This window comes from Apis dorsata, unplaced genomic scaffold (genome assembly GCF_000469605.1).
Source record: "Apis dorsata unplaced genomic scaffold, Apis dorsata 1.3 scaffold_85, whole genome shotgun sequence".
NCBI classification, from domain to species: Eukaryota; Metazoa; Arthropoda; class Insecta; order Hymenoptera; family Apidae; genus Apis; species Apis dorsata.
Window position 1 is genome coordinate 421,388 of NW_006263383.1, and position 23,343 is coordinate 444,730.

Genomic DNA, 23,343 nt, shown 5'->3' on the forward strand with positions numbered 1-23,343 from the left:
GTTTAATTAATATCTTACAATCATCAGAATTTACAGGATTATTTGTCATATTATCTACATCGTTGAAGATATCTGGGGAGAGTGTTTCCTCGTCAAGCGACAATCCGGGATCCGACATAATTCTTTAACTAAGAGAATTACAAATAAAATATAATAATAATAAAATATAACAATAAATAATACAGTGAAATGAAAATTCTTACGTACAAAAATAAAACGATGTGTAAAAACTATATAATGCATCTCAAAAATAAAATAATCTTGAAGTGACAATAAATTATCACAATAATGAAAAATTTTTCAATAATTCTTTAAAATATCGTTTCAAATATGTATAATTATTAAAACCAATATTACGCGTATATTGCTTTGGCGCCACAATTCTTTGTGATGATAAACGTATTGCGGGAAAATTAGACATAACGGTACATAAAAAGAAAATTTTATTTAATAATATTAAATAATATTTTTATAAATTATATTAAAAGTTACATTTGCACTTTACATCTGAATATTCTTTACACTTCTATATAATAGTACGCAACATTTCGTAAGTACTGAAATTGCATGAAACACAAATTACTATGAATAAGATATAAATCGAATGTACCGTTTAGGGGAAATTCAATTAATAGGGGAAAAATATTTTAGAATATGTTTTTAATAATTTTTATGTTTAAAATAATTATTTACATGAAATGCAAAATTGTTTACTTTTATTGTATTCTTTGCAAATAGAAATTATTAGAATAACTTATATATTATAGGAATACTTTATAAGTTAATTTGTTATACAAGATATATATATATATATATACACTATATGTATATACATATATAAATAAATTTTAATAAAAAAATATATTTTTTACATTTCATATGATATAAATAATACAATAAAAAAATATAAATAAATAAGATATTAAAATTCATATACATAGTTATTTTATTAATAAGATTTAAGAAAATTTTATTGATCATAGAAAATTCTATTTCTTATAGAATAAATTTTTTTACTTAACTGTTGATCATATTAGATATTACTTTTTTAACTTTTATCTATATATCTATGCGTATGTAATCTAAATACGAAAAAAATAAAAAAAAAGTATCACTCTATAACATCTCATATTATATTATATTTTTACATATTTTTTTTTTAATACATTATATAAAAATATATTATATCTAAAAATAAAATCTCTAAAATTTAATAAAGTAAGAAATTTTCTCATATTATAAATTATTTTTGAATTTATCTTAAAATTTATTTGCAATTTGAAAATTATTAGAAATTATTTACAGAAAACATATCTTTTTTAAAATAAAGATTGAAATTTTATAATTTTAGATATTAAATATTTTGGATATTAAATAAATGATGTAACTACTAATGTAACTAATGCAATCATTTTATAATGTATTTATCATATATTTCAATTATTTTTTTTAAATAATTATACATTTGATAGATATTATCGACATTTTTTTTTTAAAAATTGTCGATACATCAAACTTAAAAATAGCATAAATCGACAACAGGCAATTACAATATATTTAAAAAAAGCTTATAATATAAGAAAATGATAATTATGCATGTTATGCATATACCCTTTAACCTACCATGACAAATTTCATTGATCCATTAAAATCATACTATTTATCATACAAAAAAATATTTTATTTACGTGCACAATAAATTATCTACTATTTAAGTGAAATACATAACATAGATAACTTATATAGATAAGTTATATGATAATTATTATTAAATAAATATATATGCAAGTTATTTTAGAATATTTAAAATATTAACAAAAATCGGAGTATATATAACATTTTAATATTAATTATAAAAAAAGATTAAAAAACAATTTGTTACTAAATTTGATAAAAAAATTTAATCAATCTTTTTACTTTTTAAAAAACATTTAATATCAAAATAATTTTAATTAATAATATCAATTATTTTTTTCATATTTTTTTATAATATATATATATATTATATGAATTTCTTGATATTGTAATAATTTTTTTGATCTAAAATTAATTATACATAAAATTATAATTTATATTATTAATAAATAATATTAATTTAATATAAATGAATAGAATCTTGATTCTAATTAAATAATTTATATTGAAATATACAATAAAGAAAAATTGAGAATTGTATATGTTACTTGTTAAGAATGTTTATCCAAATGAATGTTTAAATTCTATTATCTTTAATCGGTTTGATAGTTAATACAAATCCAGTAAGGGTATCGCAAATAATAAAAAAAAATAAAGGAAAGACAATTATAAAGAGAAGTTTGATATTGGCGCCTGGCCTGCGCTTAGCTAAAATCAATGACTCTACCCGGCGAATGTGTCAGTGTGACTTCACCAACGTTGCGTTGAAGCCGTTTCGTCTTCCTCGGCTTCGACATTTTCTTTCTTTTCCTTTGAAATTCGTGTTATCTTATGATGAGAATCATGTAAGATTAGAGATCGATATGCCGAGTCAAGAAGATATGGACCTTTGTACCGATAAGGTACTGTCCAAGGGAAGAATACTTCAAGAATTAACCAAAGCTGTCAAATTGGTGAGTGCTGTCTACTTCAATGTGGAAAAGACGTATCAAGGCCATACGTCGTCTGTATACATATATATATATGTACTTTCCTTTCTCGAATTTTGATATATATCGAACTATTGACGTTCTACTCTCCTATGAAATTCTTCTTAAATGACTGAGATAGATTTTCATTCCTTTTTCCTCGCAGATAAAAAACGACTTTCTTAAAATACTTAACCATGACGAAACAGCTGAAACTGAAGTGACATGCACTTACATGCTCGGTTGTGCGTCAAACATTTAACAGTTAAATGAGTTTTATTATCTTTATTGTTTTTGAACGCGCGAACCTGTGTTGAAGAAGTACATGTGCTCCTCTCGTCATCACGATTTCCCGTTTCTCACTTGCAACTTACTCAACATCTTGTTCCACGTCGTGACTCCTCCACTGACGTACGTGCCTTTACCTCTTTGTTCGTATAATTGTCAGTCAATTATATTAATTCATTATTATTCTGTGAGATCCTTGGGGGGATCGATGAATCTTGAAATTGTCATCTTATGAATTATTTCATATTTTCACAAAACAATAAAATTTCAACACTTTAATTTTGATTATTCATTATTATTAATATCGTAATTATTGGACGTTTAATATTTTATTTTTTTGCTTAATATTCATAATAATTATTAAGAAATATAAATATGTTATATTTCTCTATGAGAAGTAATTACTAAAATATCTAATTACTTTTTAGACTAAATATCTTCATCCGAAAAATAATTTTTCATATATTAACAAAAATTTAATTTACAATATAAATATAAATAACATATTTAATTAAATTTACATATTAGAATTATTAATATTGAAAATTACTCAATAAAATTATGTAAGTTTTATAATTTAATAAACATGATATTTTTATTTGTATTTATTAGGTTTATGCTCAAAGTTTATATGGCACAGTAGTCTTAGATGGTGATTCTTGGTTGGTCTACTGGTTAGATAGAGCTTTACGCCATGGATTACGCGTAGAAAGACATGGATATTGGGGCACAGCTCGTGAACTTAGTCATCAAGATACTGTTGTTGTAATTCATGCTCTTCAAAGTGTGTTAACTTCCATTGGAAAAGGTAAAAATATTTAACATTATAAATTTTAATGTTTATAAAAAAAAATTATAATGCATCTTTATATTTTTTAGGCAGGGCATGGCTTTATCATACTCTTAGTGAAGGCAGCTTTGAAAGTTATTTAGCTTGTTTATTACGAGATACAAAAACATTAAAAAAACAATATTTTCCACATGCACTTGTTCGAGATGCAGATAAAACTAATCAATTAGTTAATCTTCTTGCTGGTTTAGAAAATGTGTCTTTCACATTGCAACTGGTATGTAGAATTATTATATGAAATATTAATAAGATTTTATTAATATTTATTATAATATTATTTTTCTATTAGGTGTATCAAATATTAATATTTCATATATTTTATATTAGTATTTATATTTTGCATTTTACATTTTATACACACACATAAAATATAAAAATCAATATGTATATTATTTTGTATAATCATCAACATTTTATAATTAATATAAAAATGTAAATATGTTTTATATAAATATGTTTTATAATTTTTATTTTCTCAATTGATATCAGTGTGTATCATTCCATAGTTACAATTATCTTAATAATAAATTATGTTTGATATTTAAAAAGAGATGAATTCGTTTTTATGAATTTAAAAACAATAAGTTATCATATGAATCTATTTTTTTTTTATTATATATACTGTTTCTTGTTTATGGAATCCTTTGCATAAAAATTTAGAGATATATTTACCAATCAATATTTATATTATGAAAAAATATAAAGAATTATTCAAAATATAATATATAATATTAATTTTATTTATTGTATTAATTTTTGTATTAAATTAATACAAAAATAAAAGATAGTAAAAACATATGATATTAAATAATCAAATGAAAGAGATCAAAAAAAGTAGAGTATTGATATATTTTGATATATTTTAAGAATTCACATAAAAAGCAGAATATATGAAATCATATATGTAAAAATATAGTTTCATGTAGTTACAATGCTTGTTTCATTTTAAATTCACTTGAAAGTTGTTCAGAATAATAAGAAAGATATTGATGAAGCATATATTATGTATAGCTATAAAATTATCCTTAAAAATTATACTTTTATAGAATTATTAATTATATTTTATTTATTAAAATTTACATCAAATTTAATTTTAAGTCATTGATCTTATTATTTTATATTAAAATAAATTTTAATTATTTTAATATAGGATGTCACATATCTGGATATTTGTAATTACATGCCTCAAAGACCTATGAGTGTAAATCCTTCTGGAACTATATTATCATTACATCTCAGATCATCCAGTGTTTCTTCAAGTTTGGCTTCTCCAGGTGATAGTGGAGTTGCTTTTGATAGTGACATGGATCTTGCTAATGAAACAGATGCTAGTAGTTATAAAGAGGTATACTTTTAAATTAATATTTTCCTTAAAATAAGGAAATATTAAATTATATATTTTTTTCATATTTTTAGGAAGATTTTCATGTAGAAGAAATTCCGAGGTATCGGAATAATAGATACAAAATAATGAATAACTGTATAGAAGACAATAAAAATTTCAGTTCCAGTGATTCTAGCGAAGATGGAAAAACACCTACTCAATCACCTGGAATAGTTACCAAATTTCAAACAACCATAATGACAAAAAGCGATATAGCAAATCAAAACTTAACCAGAAAACTTGATGATAACGAGCTTAACTGTTCCAGTTTGGATACTTTAAAAGATTATGATTTTTACAGTAAGAGCTTAGATGAGTCAAAGTTAGATAAATTAAATAGTAAAAATGATAATGGAATTAAAGACTTAAATAAAAGAACTACATATTATAGCGATGGTGGTTACAGCTTTAAAAGAAATATTGATCCTCGAAATTCATATGTAATCAATAATGATACAAATCTCTTAGAACTTAGTATGACCATTTCAGATTGCGAAAATATAGAACCTCCATATGGTATCTTGAATACTATCAATATGATTGATGCTAGTATTTTATCATCTTCTAGCTCAGAAGCTATAGTACAACGTAGACAACGTAAAAAAAAACGCGGAGAAAGTAAAAAACGCGTTAGTTTTCATGAAGATATCTTAAAAACTATGAAATTGGATGATGATGAAAATTATGCGGATTTTTCTATGAGTTTTCTAAAACCTAATTCAATTCAGAAAAAAGATACACAAAAAGGAAGATATAGTTGGTGTGCTCATGGAGATTCTCCTTATATTCAAAAGAATGTTAATTCCAGAAATGTACATTCAGATTATTATTCCTATTCTTCATCATCGAGTACATTTGATAGCGATTGTGAAAAAAAAGGATCGCCAAAGATTTGTGAACAATTATCGTGTCAGAACAATTGTAAATGTGCTTGTGGATTATCACTTTTAGAACGAGGTGCTCCAGAAGGTCAAGAAGATCCTGGAAAAGCATTTAGACCGAAAATGGAAATTGAATTAAAAGAAAATGAAGCACAAGAAGCATATATTGTTGAAAAAGAATATGGAAATATCATAGAAGATCCTCCAACAAAAGTTCAAATGCCTTGTCCATCTAATTCGAAAAAGTATACTAATTCTGGCGATTGGTCAGATATTGATAGTGCTACTACATCAGATGTAGAGGAACGTAGAAATAGTAGACATTTAGCTTCACCATCAAAGAAACGTAACATTACATCAATATTAACGGGAGAAAATAGCAACAAATTATTGACTCCATCTTTAAGACAAGCTCCTTCTAAAACATCATTATTGAGTAGATTTTTAAAATCTATTACCGAAAGAAAATTTGAAGTTAAAAGAAGTAAAAAGTCACAAAAAACGAATCCTTTATATATCACAGGTATTAAAACAACTTATGATTCTTTTAAAGAATTTAATGATAATTTGGATCGAGAAATTCAAGAAAACGTAGCAGCGGAAAAACAAGAATTTAGTGGAGAAAAAGTTAGCTTAAAATTAAGAGAACTATTTAAGAAACATATTTATAGAGACAAAACAGAAGAGTTATATAAAGTATATAAAGTTAGAAGTTCATATATGACAAATGGAGAAAGTAAACCGATGATCGCTTTATTAACTGATAAAACATTATATTTAACAGGTTCGAAAGTAGATCATACTTATAGTAATCAATTCGTTATTCCTTATAACGAATTGGATGTTATAATGGTAGGTTTTGCTCATAATAAAAAATATTATAATAAATAACATTATATTTATAAAGTTTAAATATTAAAAATATATTTTTTTTAGATTGGACCAAATGCACAAACAATATTATTATCTAATGCAGATTATGAGATGCAATATTTATTTTCTACGGGAAGTTCTCAAACTACTTCAGAATTAATTTCTCATTTAGAAATGGCTATAAGGAGATCTCCAATAAAACCAAGGCTTCCAGCTGTTAAAGTATTAAGTTATGAAGATATGCATATTTTAAGGCAATCACTTCTTTGTGATACTGCTGTTCATTCTGTATGTATATATTTTTGTATTGAAACACAAAAAAAAGAGTTAATTTTTTTATAAATTAGTGCAATTTATATTTTAGGATGAAAAGATTGAACATTACAATCTTATTTATATAGAAGATGAACATATGTCACCACCTAGCACACCATGTGGTCCAACAAAAGAAGGTGATCTTATGTATAGACCACATACATATCAACAACTTCATCCTAATGCTCCAACTAATCCATGGGAAGCTGGATACTTTGTTCTTAAAGGTGGAGTTGTTTATATGTTTACGGATGCAAGTCAACGATTACCAAAAAGAGCTATTCCATTGAAAGGTGGTCTTTGTCAAGGATGTCGAAGAATTCCCAATTCTCATCGTCCTCACACGTTCGAAATACTCTTAAAACCGAATAAGTCCTTTCAATTTGCCGCTCCAGATGAATATGTTGCATCAGAATGGTTACAAAGTTTCGTTCAAAGCGCCTCTGGATTGTTCGATATTTCTGAAAAAAGAGAACCATTACCATGTAGCCTTATTACAACTACTAAACATTTAGTAGCTATGAAAGAAGTATTTCCTGGCAAACAACGTGGACAAACACTTTCTTGTGCTTCTGTAGAAGACCTCACAGCTTTTAGAGTACCATTAACTCAACAATCTTGGTGTATATTGGTATGTAATCAAAATTATAAATATCTATACTATTGTATAATTTTTTTTTTATACAATATTTTCAGGAATTTGCATGTCGAGAAGTACATGAAAGTAGTGGTGATTGGGTCATATATTTTACAAATTATACAGAATTATGTACCTTTAGAGAAATTCTAGAAACATTGTGGGCTGATGCAAGTTTGGTACGAATTTTTTTATTTTTAATTATTATACAAAATTATTAATAAAAAATAAAATAAAAAATATTTTTGATTATATATAATTTATATATAATTTTAAAAAATTTGTATTTTTTTAGGGTGAATTTCCTATGATGACGCTTCCGCCAGAAGATAAGCTTCATCGACGTTGCTCAGATGCCAGTAAAGAGTTAGAACTTGCATGGCAATATTTATTACCTTCAATAATTGATTAAATAATAAGATGTAACGATAGACAATAGTTATCGTATCATTCTATTCAGAAATAGAAATTGATAAAATATAAATATTTGATGAATTCATACAACAAATATAACAATCGATAAAATCGAATATTATATTATAAACAAATAATCACACAAAATCAACACTCTATGTTCCTCGACACAAGAGTGATAAAACATAAAAGATTATATAACTATAAATATTTAGTAACACGTAATGTCAATGTGCTAATTTAATAAAATGGTGCAATATCTTTTTAATAGTATAAACTATAGTATTTATCATTGATAACAGCACACAGGACTGTAATATATATATAATGATGAATGCATCAAAAATCACTGTGTCAGTTAACATGAATGTCTATATAATCATATTTAATCTGCATTTGAAAATGCACTATAGATACCAAATGATAGATTTAATAAAAATAACATTAAGGCTTAGTGCAGCTTCTGTAATGAAAGAACATTCTATAAATTGCTTTTAAAGTAAGTGTATGACATATAATTAACATTCCTACTAATAATAATATTGATAATGATAATAACACCTTTTTAATTTTATTTTTTATATTTTTTGTTTATGATACATATATATGTATATGTATATATATATATATGTATATATATACATATATATGTATATGCGAGTGTGTATATATATATGTAAGAATATATTTTAGTGATTTAAAAATTTTATTTATATTCTAACTTTTTAAAAATGAATCATTGAATATATTGCCATATTATATTCAAGGTGCTTTTATTCATTAACTCAATATTTAAATATTGATAATTAATATTTTGCTATCACGGCGTTATATTTTGTGCAATTATAATTAAATTATATATTAAAATTAAAATTATATAATAAATTATATAATTAAATTATATATCAAGAAAAATTAAAAGCATATTTTTTTTAAATATCAAAAATGACTCTTAATAGGAGAAATAGTTTTATATGCCAAAGAAGTTTTTTTTCATTCGAAAATCAATTTTGTGTTATGATTTAACGAATAAATTCATATATTTTTATTTTAATGTCATATCTTATACTTTTTTATTATTAAGGACTATGTGAATCGATACAACCTGTAAATCATTGTGAATAAAATTCTAATTCTATATATATCGTTTCATGTAGTCAATTCATGTAATTAATTCGTTTCATGTACAATTGTGATAAAGCATTCATAAGATTTAGTAATGTATGCAATTTTACTATGAAATTTGCGCATATTATATAATAAAAATTTGAATATAATTAATATATTAGTTTCTATTGTTTGAAGAAAAGAAAATGTTATAAATTTTACGTGTTTTAAGCATGTTTCTTAAATGTTACATGGAAGTTTTGCACAATACCAATATTACTATTTATCTTTAAAGTCACAAACAAAAATAATAAATAGAAATAAAATTGTAACAAAATAAAAGTAAAAACTTATCTCATTCTTTCTTCTTATAATAAAAATATAATAAAATTTGAATTTAAATTGTATCTTAAACAAGAAAGAATGAAAGAAAGTATAGTAATATCTTAAACCTTTTACATTACTTTTATTATAATAAATTCTTCTACATAATTACAACTTGTTTATACATTTATGTAGTAGTTATTTTTAACTAAATGCATATTTATGGCGAATGAAAATATGTGTGTGTGTGTGTGTGTGTGTGTACGTACGCGCGCGCATGTGTGTACATTCACAAATATTTAATTAATCACTATATTCAATGACTACATACTTTTATTTTATATTAACAATTCTCTATTTCCTTTTTTTTTTAAATTTTTTAAATACTAAAATACAATTATATAATATTAGAAAAATTAAACATTGTTATAAGATTATACAGTCAACAATTGTGATAATGAATTAAATAATTCTGATAAAGATGCAAATAAAAATAATGCAATATTTAATGACCTGAAAATTATTAAATTATTTATAATATATATTGAAATATTTGTTATAAAAATATAATGTGAATTTAATTTTTTAATATTATATAATGATATAAAATATTTTAATATTGTCAAATTTAAAATATTTTGTTTAATTTTATAATATATTTAAAATGCTAGAAATATTATACAACAAAAGAAATATACTTAATCGCGTATATAATGTCCATCTGCTTTTCTACTTTGTTTTATTCTTTCTATATTTGCCAATGGATATTGTTCTTTCACAGCTTCCATATCAAGATTAGGGAAAATTCTCATCAAATTAGCTACCTGATTATTTTGGCGACTAAAAAAAATTAATAATATCTTAAAGAAATCTATTAAAAAATATAATTATTTTAAAAAATATTTTATAAAACGATACAAACTTTCGTAATTTACGTTTTTCATTCCAAAGTTTTTCTCTATACAGTCGTAAAAATTTACGAACTGCATATCCACCATATCCAAATTGATGTTTTTTATGCCATGCAGAATTCATATATTTTGGTATAGAATATTGACGCAAACGATAAAGAAAACGTATACCTATATAGAAAATTCAAAATATAGTTTATTTAATTTTTTGTGTATTTTACAACATATATTAAATATAAAATATTTATAAAATATTTTACCAAGAGCGTTATATTTGAATTCTACAGGTCGCTCTCCAGTTGTTCCAATCTCAAGCATATGATATGCTCTGTTCCGTTCACGTACTACAGATTCTAAATTAGACATACTATCTTCAACTTTATCAATTCTTTCAGGATTTGGAAAATATTTCCATTCTTGTTTATAAGCTTCTTCCATAGTTAAAAGCATATTGCGTTCTTTTAATAATACAAACCTTAAAATTTTTAATTTAATTCTTATTAATATGATTTATATATTGTATTTTATAATATTTATATATTATAATATTTATATCTTACCATAATTTATGAAGTTCTTCATTACTTTTTAATCTTAATTCATCTTTTCGCCATGAACGTCCTACACGTATTTTATTCTTTTCCCAATTTTTTGGATCATCAAAAAATTCCATCAAATCATTATTTTTAAATGTAGTATGAATGAATGCACATTGAAAAGTAGGCATCCTATATTAGATTTTTGTATTAATCTTATATTAATTATATTATCAAATATTATGTATAGAATATAATTATAAAATATAGATTCATAAAAATTATTAATTAAAATATAAAGTATTATTAAATAAAAAATTTGTAAATAAATACTTGTTACATTTATATCTTCATATTTATACTAAATAATAAAAAAATCATTCAGAATATATAACCTCTTATTGAATTTAAAATAATTTTATAAATAAAATATATAAAATAGATCATAAAAACCTTGGAATAAATATCGGAATGGAAACTGAATTAACATTTTGTGATAAAGTTAAATTTGTAAACAGTTTTGTCACATTATTTACACCTTTAGAAACTTGCATAGCTTTTGTGAAAGCCGCCATTTTATTAGCAGAAATTACGATATCAAATAACTTTCGATAAGATTTTGTAAAATATCGATATAGCAAAAAATTAAAATAGTATCGATATAATATAAAATATAATAAACATTTATTATAAATTATTGATAAACATATATTAAAAATTAAAAAGTTATATTTCGTTCAGTATTATTCAAAATACTAAGAGAAATGGAAAAATAATGAAACAGATGAAATATTAAAAAGCATAAAAATATTTAATTTCTAAAAATAATAATAATTTCTAAATAATAATTTATAAATGCGTGTAAAAAATTATAATTATAATTTTTTTCAAAATTATAACTTTATTATATGTATATATATAAATAATTTTATTATAAAGAAATAAAAATATATATGAAATTAAAACATATTTTTCGTAATAATTATAATATTTATTATCACAAACTATCAGTTAGATCATATACAATAATGTGAGAAAAATTAATGATTTTCATAAAGTAATTTTATTTAAAAAAAATCATGCTATTTTTTAAATTAATGTAATTTTTAACAATTTTTTTATCATTAATTATAAAAAGTTTGTATAATAATAATCTTCAATATGAGGAAAATACTTAATATATTTTATTGCCAATAAATGTATCAAAAAGTTATTTAAGGGCACCTTTCGCGACATTAATTATAGTTACAATCATATAAAAATTATATTGCTTTAATGTACTACTATATACACTGGTGATCTAATGTTACAAATGAATTTTTCACATTGCCTTCTTATGTATCTAAGTTAGGTGCTCATATATTTAAAAATCTTTTCATAAAATATATTTATATAATTATTTATATATTTTTTATATATATATATATATATGTATATACATGTACATATACATGATATGTACATATATATACATGTATTTAAAATTTTAAAAATGAAACTACAGTTCATAGATATATTATTTTATTTATTTAATATTATATATTATGGGAAGGGACTATGTATATTTTGGAATGTATTACTAATAAAAGAAGAAAATGAGTTTAATGAAACGAGTTTAAAAAATCATATGTTTGTTTTATGATAAAACTATCTAAATAAATTTGAAAATTTGATTAAAAATTTTATTTTTGTATTTGAACTGTAGTTTCTACAGGATCAGATCAATAGATTTTTATTAAAATATTTTTCTTTACGACGCGAAGATTATACATATGTATAAATATATATTTATAAACATATAAACATATAAATATATATTTATATATATAAACAATTACTGGACTTTATATAACGATAAAAAACGAATTCTTAAACAATAACAAAGTATACCACATGATACTAAAATCACATAAACGCTTTACATCCAGGAAAAGGATTTCTTGCTCGTCTTTCGACAATACAATTATTTCGACTTAGAAAACGTGACAAATATTTTCATACAGCCAGTAAAGTAATACCAGTCTCCGTTCGTCTCTCACTGTTCATTATGCTCTAGAAATATTTTATCTTTCGAATATTGCGTTGTAGTGACTTACTTCGAAAGAAAACTTTAGAGAAATTATGCGCTGTAAAAGATCAGTTCAGTATTTTCACAAACAATAATAAGTATAAACTCATTTTTACGTATTTTTATAACATTAATATTACTGTACAAAATTTAAAACCTCAATAAACTTTCGCCCACCGAGTGAAGGTCACTTTGAAAGTTTCCTCTATATTTTTGTCACTAATGGTTTAATTGCCATTTCTTCAAAAACTAATGTTATAAGTTTAAGATAATTTATAATTTGAAATACTTATTAATTTTTCCAACATAATTATATTTTGTTCAGTATAAATATATTAATAATAATTAAAAATGTTATTTTAGATTAATATCAACAAATAGATCTTATGTATCAATATATGGCAATTAATAAAGCGATATATGCATCGTTACAGAAAAACGATTCCATAGATAAACTTGCAGACTTGATATAGAGTATATTTAATAGGAAGTTTGGTCCGACAGTGCTATACTAATTGTTGACTGCATTTTGATTACATGGTTTTTACATGTGAATCGTTGCTGCCGTATAACGAGCTTCTCCTCTCCGCCAACTCCATTGACTTGGTCGATACTATTCAAAGAATAAAAAACATTTATATAAAAATAAAATAAGTTTATTTGTCTTTTTTTATAATAATTAAATGTTATCAATCTTACCCTAATTAACATTTGTCCAGATGTACTATGAGGATTACGATAAGCATATGCGGCCCACGCAGCTAAACCTACAATTAAACTAATTACAAGAAGAATTCCAATAATTCCTGATACTCCCATATTCATATTGTCTTGAGCTAAAAATATAAAAAATAAAATATTATTAGATTAATAATAAATTATTTTAAAACTATTAAAACTATATATATAAAATAAAATCTTACAACGCTCTAAGGGACTCGTTCCAGGTTTTTCCTGTTTTACATTCATTTCACTAACAGTAACAGTTTCTTCTGAATGCATACGCAAGGCATGATTATATTCGTCGATGTGTTCCTTGCACGTTGTAGTTGGTAATGGACAATTGTCAACTTCTTTTATCATACGAACATCGCATCCATTCAAAAGCCAATCTTGTCGCGACCTGAAAGTTCCGGTACTACACTGATTCAGTTCTGAACACCATTTACATTCGAAACCTTTCAATTTTGTTAAGCAATCTCTACAATTATCCATTTCTAAACAGGTAGGTAATGCATTTAGATAAATTACTGTCCAATTCTTAATATCTTGCCGATTAAAATTTACGCGATGATATTCATAAATTGTTTTCCTGCGCACAACTGTAAATAAAAAAAAGAATGATTTTATTATTGCTTATTATGAAATCTTTAAAATAAAATAAAATCAGATATTCACAGAACACTATTCTGTCCATGATATAAGCATCACTAAGACCGACTTTAACAGGATGGGCCGTATCTTCAATATGTTCAACCATCAATGGTATCACAGAATATACGAACACAATGTCACCATTTTGATGTAAGGTCACTTGAAAGGTGAATGCTCCTGCATCAGGCTTGTCTTGCAATACAACTTTTTCCCATACGACTGTAAATGCTGTTCCTATAATTAACATTTTCATTTGTTTAAAATTTGTCTATAAATTTATGAATATGCATTTTATTTATTATTTAAAATTATAATTCATTATTTACTTAATGCTTACCATTATCGACATATTTTACGAAACTATCATTCGATAACCGAGTATCAAAATTCGCCATCAACGGGGCAATATATTGCGTAGCAGCTAACCAACTATGAACGTATTCACCAGTATATAAAAATCCTCCAGTGGCAATGGTGATGTTACGAACTTTGTGACCGTAGAAAGGAAAATCAAATTTCAATTTAACTGTCTATAAAAAGATCGAAAAAAAAGAAAAAGAAAAAAAAAGTAACATTAATAATTCAAATGCAATATACATGTAAAGAGCGATAGTTATATGTAAATTATACTCTTACCGCAGCTCGACGATGACTCTGACTGAGTAAATAATTGACTTTCAAATCTGGATGATTGTTTATATCCACCCAGTATTTTTTCCCCACAGCTTCATCGACGATAAATGTGCTATTATAATATTGGTGCGTGTCATATTCAGTTTTTGTAATATTATGTTGGGATAAAGTCTTGTTGGTAAAGTCTGAAAACTTATCGATGGATACTTCTCCAATATTACCATCAGAATCATCTTTATTGTTCGTAGATTCTACCATAGTTTCTGTATCTTTCGTCTGTTTTTTACTTTCGATTGTGTCATTCGTAGAATTAGACTTACCTTGAAAATCTACAAATGGAACCTAGAAACAAAACAAAATGTATTTTGCAATTATTATATGTAAAATGATTCTAAATAATTTCTATTTAATTTCTATTTCATCGATTATTTATTTCATCATATATATAATTATAATACAAATATTTATTGAAATCTATTTAAAAATAATCTATTTAAAAATATCAAAAATCTTACTGATTCTTTGGTTGAAGAATTCTTTCGAAAGTATATCGATGTCGAAGTCTCTTGATTGCTCATTGGAACTGCAGAAGTCATTACAATCTCTTTTTCGCCAGTCGAAACTGTAGTCAAAGATGAAGATGGCGTAGCAAGTGATGATTCTGTTGTATAATCCGTCAAATAGGAAACATTAATTGGCGTATTTGAAGCATTCACAACTGTTTGCGATTGTTGTTGCTGCAATTGAGACTGTGAAGATGGCTGCTGCAATGCAACTTGTTGCTGCCGTTGTTGCTCATGTGGAGTTGATTCAGAAGGAATTTTCTCATTAGTTGCTCGACGATATCTTTCTAATGCTTCTTCGTGATCAATTATATCATTATTGAATACAAGTGAGAATTCGACAGGCCCATCTTCATGCGATGATTGTCCGATATGTTCCAATTCATAATGATATTGTTCTGAAAACATTGAAACGACATATCAATTTTTAATTCAAATTTTTTAAAATATTTTTATTTAAAAATTTTAAAAATATAAGTTCCATTTTATTTCATGATATAGAAAAAATATATAAAAAAAAATTTTTTAACCAAAATGAAATTCGAATTATCAATTATCATTTTCAACATTTTCATATTTTCAATTCTAATATTGCAATTAACAGATTTATAAAATAAATCTTATAATAATAAATAATATCATGATTTCAACTCGTAAACTATTTATTATATATAAAAATATTTTATACAAAAATTACATGATGTAGAATGGAGATGAATTGATGTCATTTATTTTCTTGGTCGATATTGATTTAATTCTTATCATAATATATGTATACATATAATTGAAATTCTATATATAATTATGTTAAAATTTCATCTTTTATATTTTCTTGATTCTGAATCGCTGATTATTAATCGCTAGGGTTCCATTTTTTTGACTATAAGATCCTGATGATGGATGGAGAACCTAACCAAAATCTAGCGATTTTCTAGCAAGTATTAAATGCACGCATTTAAACATAAAGTTAATATATTTCAAATGTGGTTCTTACGTATGTAAATATACATATGTAAATAATTTTAAATACGTATATATATCCGTACTTTTGAAATATTAGACAGACGATTTGCTCGTATTTGCCTTAATATTTTATCGATATATCGAATTATATTTTATTGATATATCGAATATCGATCTTCGAAGAGGATTATTAGAAAATTAAATATAAATTATAACTTAGCTGTTCCTTTCGATGCATGGGTTCGATCGCAGACAAATAAGCATTCGTCAGAGATTCTCATTGCGACGATAAATAATATAGCGAGCTTCGATGAACGACGATTCGAATCAATTTATGGATTGCATACTCGACGATTCATATAAAAGGGATCATTCGGTTGTTTTATTTTTCACCGGTTTATTAAGTGTTCAGACTATAAATCAATCAATATAAATTTTAAATATCGATTACAATGTTTTTCCATTAAAATTAAATTCAAAATTACTTGTGCTTTCTAAACAATATTGTATATATATGTAAATATTACATTTATATACTTTGTTTTATTTCACTTAAAAGAATTGATTTAAAATAAATGAAAATTACGTAAAATCCAAGTGAAATAAAATAAAATGCAAAAGAAATAAAAATTCTAGAAAAATTTAGAGATCGATAAAACACTATTAATTATTTGGTATATATATATTTATATATATATTTGCATATGATAATTCTTATCTATATAGATATATTTTTTACTTTTTATTTAATCTATATGAATAATATAACGTAATATGATAAGAATATAATGTAATATGATAAAAATTAAAGGATGAAGATAAAAAGTTAATATAGATAATAATAATAGACAATATAATATTTAAATAATTTTAAATAAAATCTTAATTTTTTAAATTTTTATATATTTTTATTTTATTTTTTTTTCAGAGATATTTTTTAAATACATGGGAAACTTATCATGGAAAAATATATAATTAAATGAAAAACGAAAATTGTTTAAAAATAACTATCCTATATTAATGTTAGTAAAATTCTTTATTTGAACAATTTTTCATATTTTAAGAAAAGAGTTTATGTAAAGAAATATTTTGAATACTCTAGGGCTAAAAATCTTCAGCAAAAAATTAAAACTAATAAAAAATTGTAAAAGTAATAATAAATATTTGAAAAATATTATATTCCAAATTTAGTTGAAAATAATTTTTAAAAATTAAACTGAATATTTATATGTTCGATAAATATTATTATAATAACGAATATTTATTATATATTTTCATTTAAATTTTGAAATGATAAGTGATTTTTTTCATCATTCTGTATTACAAAAGAAAATTCATATTACTATAAAATATATTTTCAATGATGAACATAATTCTTGAAAAATTAAATATTTATAAACTTTAAAATATTTTCTAATAGACACTATATTAGAATATAATATATTCTAAATGAAATTAATATTGTAACTATTTAAGAAAGAGGAGATGTAATCTTGGCAGGATCTTTTTACTGTATCCTTTCTATTATTGAGAAATATCGATGTGTTTAATATTTGCACTAAAGAAATTGTGGAATAAATTTAAATTGTAAAAATTAAAAATAATGATAAGAAATCATAATTATATATATATGATACGTATCTGTTTTTCCTCAATTATTAATCTTTGTAAAAAATGGAAGGAACGGAAGGGCGTCGAAGAACAGGATGTCAACCGGTTGTGACAAACTATCGCGACCGGATAAAGCAATAATTGGCGATCCAACAGTCGAGAATGTATGAAGCTTGACGTCAGTATAAATTTTCATGCTCTAAAAGCTTGCTCGATTAAACATTCAATCGTTACCCGTCCCCCTGCAGAGATGCCAATTTATTCGAGCCTTTATTCGCGAGCCACACATTTTTACGAAAACAGATTCATTATAAGCAATACAAATCACATAGCTAAATTTTTGAAATATTTTCGAGTTCGATAAGTCGAAGTCTTGAACCGATCGATTAATCGAACGAAGATCGATTACACGAGGATCGTATTGCCTCATTACTAGATCAAATGTCAAATATTTGCATTGTGGACATTATTCAAAATTGCATTTTTAAAATTATCAAGTTTTTATAAAAATTTTAAGCTTGACGAATGATAATATTAATTTTAATATCCAAGTAAAAGTTAGAATTCTCTCTATATTTTTCGAGTAAAGAAAATAAATATAAATAGTGAAAAGCATTAATGAAATGAGTGAAAGAGTTATTAAAATTCGTCGAATCATTCCTAAATAAAACAAACCAGGATCGAATTTATTTTAATTTCCAAAAAACGAATTTCATATGTTTGCTAATTTAATCCTTTAACCATGCATGATTATTTAATAGATTAAAGGGTTAACAATTGCAAACAAATATGTTTGATATGTATGGTATTAATAATGGTTTATTGCATTACTATAACTTATTATATAAAATAATTAAATAATTATATTTTAATATATAAATTTTAGGATGTTTTGAAAAATTATAAATTCTGTACAACTATAATTCTGTATAACTATTAAAAAACAATAATTATTATGTTTAAAATCTAAATTTCTTACTATTTTTCAGATATGATGCCTTAAATATTACATATTTTGAAATGTTTAAATTTTAAGTAAATTGTATAATAAATTTTATAATTTCTTAAAAATAATTTAAAAATGTTAATGTTCTTTTTTATACATTATTAAGATTATATACAAGATCTTTATATATATCATTAGTTTTCAAAAAACATTAATCAAAAAGGAGTTTTTTCTATTACAACAACAGATACATTTTCAATAATATAATATTACAATAAAAATTTTATTAAATTGTTTTATTTTATTCACTATATTTATCAGATTTTGTACAATTTAATTTTTATTTGCATATTGCAAAATTCATTATTCAAATCTCAATGCCTAAAAACATTGGACAACAAAATAAATATACAAATATGTAAATATTTAATAATAAATTTAAAAAATCGTAGAATAAAATAGTATGTAATTGATATATAATATTAATTAGAATGGAATAGAATGCGTAATTGATTAGATAAGATCCATATAAAATTGAAAATTTTATATTCACAAAGAAAGAACATAAATAAATTTGATATTTTTATGATGCATAAAACTACTGTAGTGTATTATAAGTGCATACATTTATAAAATAACGATCGTTATAATTACAAGTCGCATAGCTGTTATATATGAACTTTGTTCTTCGCAAAATGATAAGTATCGATCGTGAACAGGAAAGGTCGACGACACGAAATGAAATCGTTTATATTGTTTCACGAATAACTTAAATTTAATTTGAATTAAAATTAACCGTTTGAAATTTTGTATTTTGTAAATAATATATGTATATTTTTATCAAGCTGAATATTTTCAATTAATCGATGAATAAGGCTAGTTTCTCTTTCATTATCTCTTTACAATGTGATATAATTTTTATTTGAAATATAATTGAAAGTCATTAGATATATAAAAATCAAAATGAAAGATGTACGTTCTTTCCATATGCTGTATTATTAATTAAAATATAATTAGTATTAAAAAGTTATATATATAAAAAAAAAATGAAAATTACGTTCATTCTTTTCTACAAATTTGAAATCATATGTTGCTATTATCATACTTTCACGTTCTAATTTCTAATTTCTAAAATATAAACTGATGTAGTGAGATAATATATTTATATACTATCGATAGTAATCTATAGATAGTAATTTTAATGTGGATCTTATCTAATAATAATAAACTGTAGTTTAATTATTCTAAATGTATTTTATTTATTATTTGAAACAAATTATTATGTAAACTCTGAAAAATGAAAAAATTGTTTGTAAAATATGCAATTTTATATGATATATATGATATTAATGATAGAAAGAAAAAAATGCATTAAAATTGTAAAAAAAGTATATACAATATAAAGAAATATAAAGTAAAATATAATAAGTATAAATAAAGCCAATGAAAAATTTACTTATGTATTGAATTAAGTTTGTATATTATATACATGTGTAAGTCATGTGGCGCCAATATTCTCAGACATATAATTAATATCAATAAAAGATGATCTCATATACGTTGGATTATTAATCTAATTGGGTAAAAATTATTTTTGTATTTTTGTAATTACCACAAAATGTTTTAATTTTTCTTAGAAGTTTTTAATTTTTTCTTATTGTATAAATTTTAGAATGAAAATATTTATAAAATTTATTTTATAAGGTACAATAATTGTTTTTAAATACTTTTACAAGTTTATTATAAGACTTTTAAGACTAATAAATGCAATATTGTAAAAGAAAAATTTAATTTGAAAACTTAACTTTTAAAAAAGATGATTATAGAATATATATGTAATAATAATATAAGATATCACAATAGAATTTTTCTGAGTAATATAAAAAAAATTATAATTTTATAATCCTTGTTAAATGGATTTAAGAAAAGAATATTTCAATATATATATATATATATATATATATATGCTAGTCGAAGAAAAATTTCATTTGCAGAAAGATATTTTGAAATAAAATTCTTCATTTCTGTAATATCAAACGAGAGATTTTTGTGTAGGAAGCAATTACACCCACATATTCTACAATGCGTATATATTTCTCAGTTTTGTTACAATTTTATCATCATTTTATCTGATGACATAATATCTTTGATTATTTACTGGAAACCAACTGGCAATGTCAATGTTATTATATACATTATGTATCACAAACTTTGATGATATTTCTAATTTTAATTTTATTTTTATTTTTTTTTTTTATTTAGGCACAAGCCGTTATATATATGTTCGTTTGAAATTTCAAACAAACACAATTATCTACTAAATTATTCATTATTCTGAATTAGAAAATAAAATTTACTAGTTTATTTCAAGAGGGGCGACATTTTATGACGATCATAAATCTTTTCTAGATGGACGTGTTTCAGAAATTTCAATTTCAAGGTGATCTACGTTTTCAAATGGAACTACAAACGAACTATTTATTCGATATATTATATGTGTTCGAATTTTTTTTCGCGAATATATATATTTGGAAGGCAATTCTTCTTGGGACCTAGTGAAGCGAACACTTCATGTAATTAAAAAACATATTTAAATTACATAGAAAATTCAAATTTCATAAAAAATTATATCATAATATATCATTTAATATATATTTTAAATTAAATACGTAGCTAAAATGTGGCAAATGGAGCATGAGATTTTGTATAATATTAAAAATATGTTAAAAAAAAAAAAGATTAAAATTTTCTATTAAAAAAAAAAAATTTCGAAGAATATTTACACACATTTATACATTTACACACATCAGTATATATTCCTATATGATATTTATAAAAAAATTTACTGAAAATCCAAGAATTGATTTTGATTTAAATTTCTTTTGATTTTTTTAAACATTAATATCTATAGAAATATAAATAATTAGTATGAAATTAATATTCGTTTTAATATAACATTCTCTTTTCAAAACAAAATTCTTTTAAAATGTTCTGATATATATATTATATATCGCTTATTTGTTATATAATAATGATATAATTTAAAAATTATAGTTTTTTAATTGTTAATATAAAAAGAATTATTAATCGTTATTACATAAAACTTTTTTTTTCTGTGGATTAACCTTTTTTTTATCGAATTTATTGATATTTTCGTTATAAAATCATCCAAGATCATTTAAAAATTTGCAGAACATTGTTCAAATCATTATAAACATGAGATTAATATCTATCTAACATCTAATATCGAAATAATTGCTAAATATCCGATGTCATGGTAAATTTAACTTCACTTGCGAAATATCAACATCCGTTTTTTTTTTTTTTTTTTTTGATATTCAATCGTCCTGACATTAATTTCTTTTGCAATCATTTCGACATTTCTCGAAATGACCTCGATTTTTTCGGAAAATTTTTTAAAATCGTGTGCACAAAAATTATATATAATCTTGTTCTAATATATAAGTCAATTTGGCATATAAAATAAATGTAAAAAAAGACAACCAAAAAAAATAATAATTTAAATTTTTGTTTATACAAAGAAAAATGTAATTGAGATAGAAAAAGAAGTGAAAACGTTCAAAATTAAAAATATGATTTTTTCTAAAAGTATGTAGGATATACTTTAAAAAAAAAACAAATATTAATTACAAAAGATAATGATATTATTGGCGCATTTGTCTTTAATAGAGAATTAGACAGATTTATTATATCATATTTTTCACTCAACGACTAATCATCTTTTCCAATCACACGATTGTAAAATAAATTATATAAATGTAAATATAAAATTTATGTAACTTGTTCATTGTCTGAATATTTTTACGATTTTAAAAAAATTCGCCATGATTATGCAAAAAAACTGTATATATTAAATAAAATTTATGTTTTTGTTAAGTATAATGCTCTAATATATTAAAAAGTAACGAATTAAATGTACTTAATAAACAAATACATAGAATAATTATCTTTATATTTTAAATATATCTAACTATTAATGCAAATCATTTTAAATCAATTATTCGATTATATAAATATAACATAGATATAAATTGAAATAAA

The 23,343-nt window shown here is 23.0% G+C and overlaps 4 protein-coding genes across 10 annotated transcripts in view; 1 reads left to right on the forward strand and 3 right to left on the reverse strand.

Moving 5' to 3' along the window:
- The window catches only part of LOC102679148 (poly(ADP-ribose) glycohydrolase-like), a 6,481-nt gene extending 3,453 nt beyond the window's left edge, over positions 1-3,028 (reverse strand). For 2 of the 6 annotated variants that reach the window (XM_006611230.1, XM_031508424.1), the window contains exons 1-2: positions 208-585; positions 19-128 (exon numbers count right to left, since the gene is read on the reverse strand). In XM_006611230.1, the coding sequence (XP_006611293.1) occupies positions 19-118 (100 nt within the window). In that variant the 5' untranslated portion in view covers positions 119-128; positions 208-585. Of the gene's footprint in view, positions 1-18; positions 129-207; positions 586-2,911 lie in introns of those variants that run through there. The other 4 variants (XM_031508426.1, XM_031508425.1, XM_031508427.1 and 1 more) reach the window with 4 other exon arrangements.
- LOC102679007 (pleckstrin homology domain-containing family M member 2) lies at positions 2,229-8,803 on the forward strand. Its single transcript, XM_006611229.2, has 9 exons — positions 2,229-2,588; positions 3,504-3,699; positions 3,771-3,958; positions 4,892-5,086; positions 5,158-6,858; positions 6,943-7,167; positions 7,244-7,825; positions 7,891-8,010; positions 8,127-8,803. The coding sequence occupies exons 1-9, from the start codon at positions 2,370-2,372 to the stop codon at positions 8,241-8,243; spliced, it is 3,543 nt and encodes a 1,180-aa protein (XP_006611292.1). The 5' UTR covers positions 2,229-2,369; the 3' UTR covers positions 8,244-8,803.
- Positions 8,804-10,065: 1,262 nt separating this feature from the next.
- On the reverse strand, positions 10,066-11,735 carry LOC102679980 (39S ribosomal protein L47, mitochondrial). The gene is made up of 5 exons (XM_006611238.2): positions 11,577-11,735; positions 11,148-11,315; positions 10,848-11,062; positions 10,599-10,758; positions 10,066-10,516 (listed from the first exon to the last, which is right to left on the reverse strand). Exons 1-5 carry the CDS (start codon positions 11,696-11,698, stop codon positions 10,375-10,377), a joined length of 807 nt encoding a protein of 268 aa, XP_006611301.1. The 5' UTR covers positions 11,699-11,735; the 3' UTR covers positions 10,066-10,374.
- A 1,571-nt stretch (positions 11,736-13,306) lies between these two features.
- LOC102681586 (plexin domain-containing protein 2) overlaps positions 13,307-23,343 on the reverse strand; it is a 29,020-nt gene continuing 18,983 nt past the window's right edge. For both annotated transcript variants that reach the window (XM_031508389.1, XM_031508390.1), the window contains exons 3-9: positions 15,714-16,159; positions 15,202-15,540; positions 14,903-15,095; positions 14,590-14,799; positions 14,115-14,513; positions 13,891-14,027; positions 13,307-13,804 (exon numbers count right to left, since the gene is read on the reverse strand). In XM_031508389.1, coding sequence (XP_031364249.1) covers positions 13,736-13,804; positions 13,891-14,027; positions 14,115-14,513; positions 14,590-14,799; positions 14,903-15,095; positions 15,202-15,540; positions 15,714-16,159 — 1,793 coding nt within the window. In that variant the 3' untranslated portion in view covers positions 13,307-13,735. The remainder of the gene's footprint in view (positions 13,805-13,890; positions 14,028-14,114; positions 14,514-14,589; positions 14,800-14,902; positions 15,096-15,201; positions 15,541-15,713; positions 16,160-23,343) is intronic.

Bases quoted from the DNA above. Each gene is read 5' to 3' on its own strand.
- LOC102679007 (XM_006611229.2), top strand. From the start codon at position 2,370: ATGTGTCAGTGTGACTTCACCAACGTTGCGTTGAAGCCGTTTCGTCTT. The intron at 3,700-3,770 runs GTAAAAATATTT...TATATTTTTTAG, and splicing joins GTTAACTTCCATTGGAAAAG to GCAGGGCATGGCTTTATCAT. The intron at 7,826-7,890 runs GTATGTAATCAA...CAATATTTTCAG, and splicing joins AACAATCTTGGTGTATATTG to GAATTTGCATGTCGAGAAGT.
- LOC102679980 (XM_006611238.2), bottom strand. From the start codon at position 11,698: ATGGCGGCTTTCACAAAAGCTATGCAAGTTTCTAAAGGTGTAAATAAT. The intron at 11,316-11,576 runs GTTTTTATGATC...AATCTAATATAG, and splicing joins ATTCCGATATTTATTCCAAG to GATGCCTACTTTTCAATGTG. The intron at 10,517-10,598 runs GTTTGTATCGTT...AATTTTTTTTAG, and splicing joins GAAAAACGTAAATTACGAAA to TCGCCAAAATAATCAGGTAG.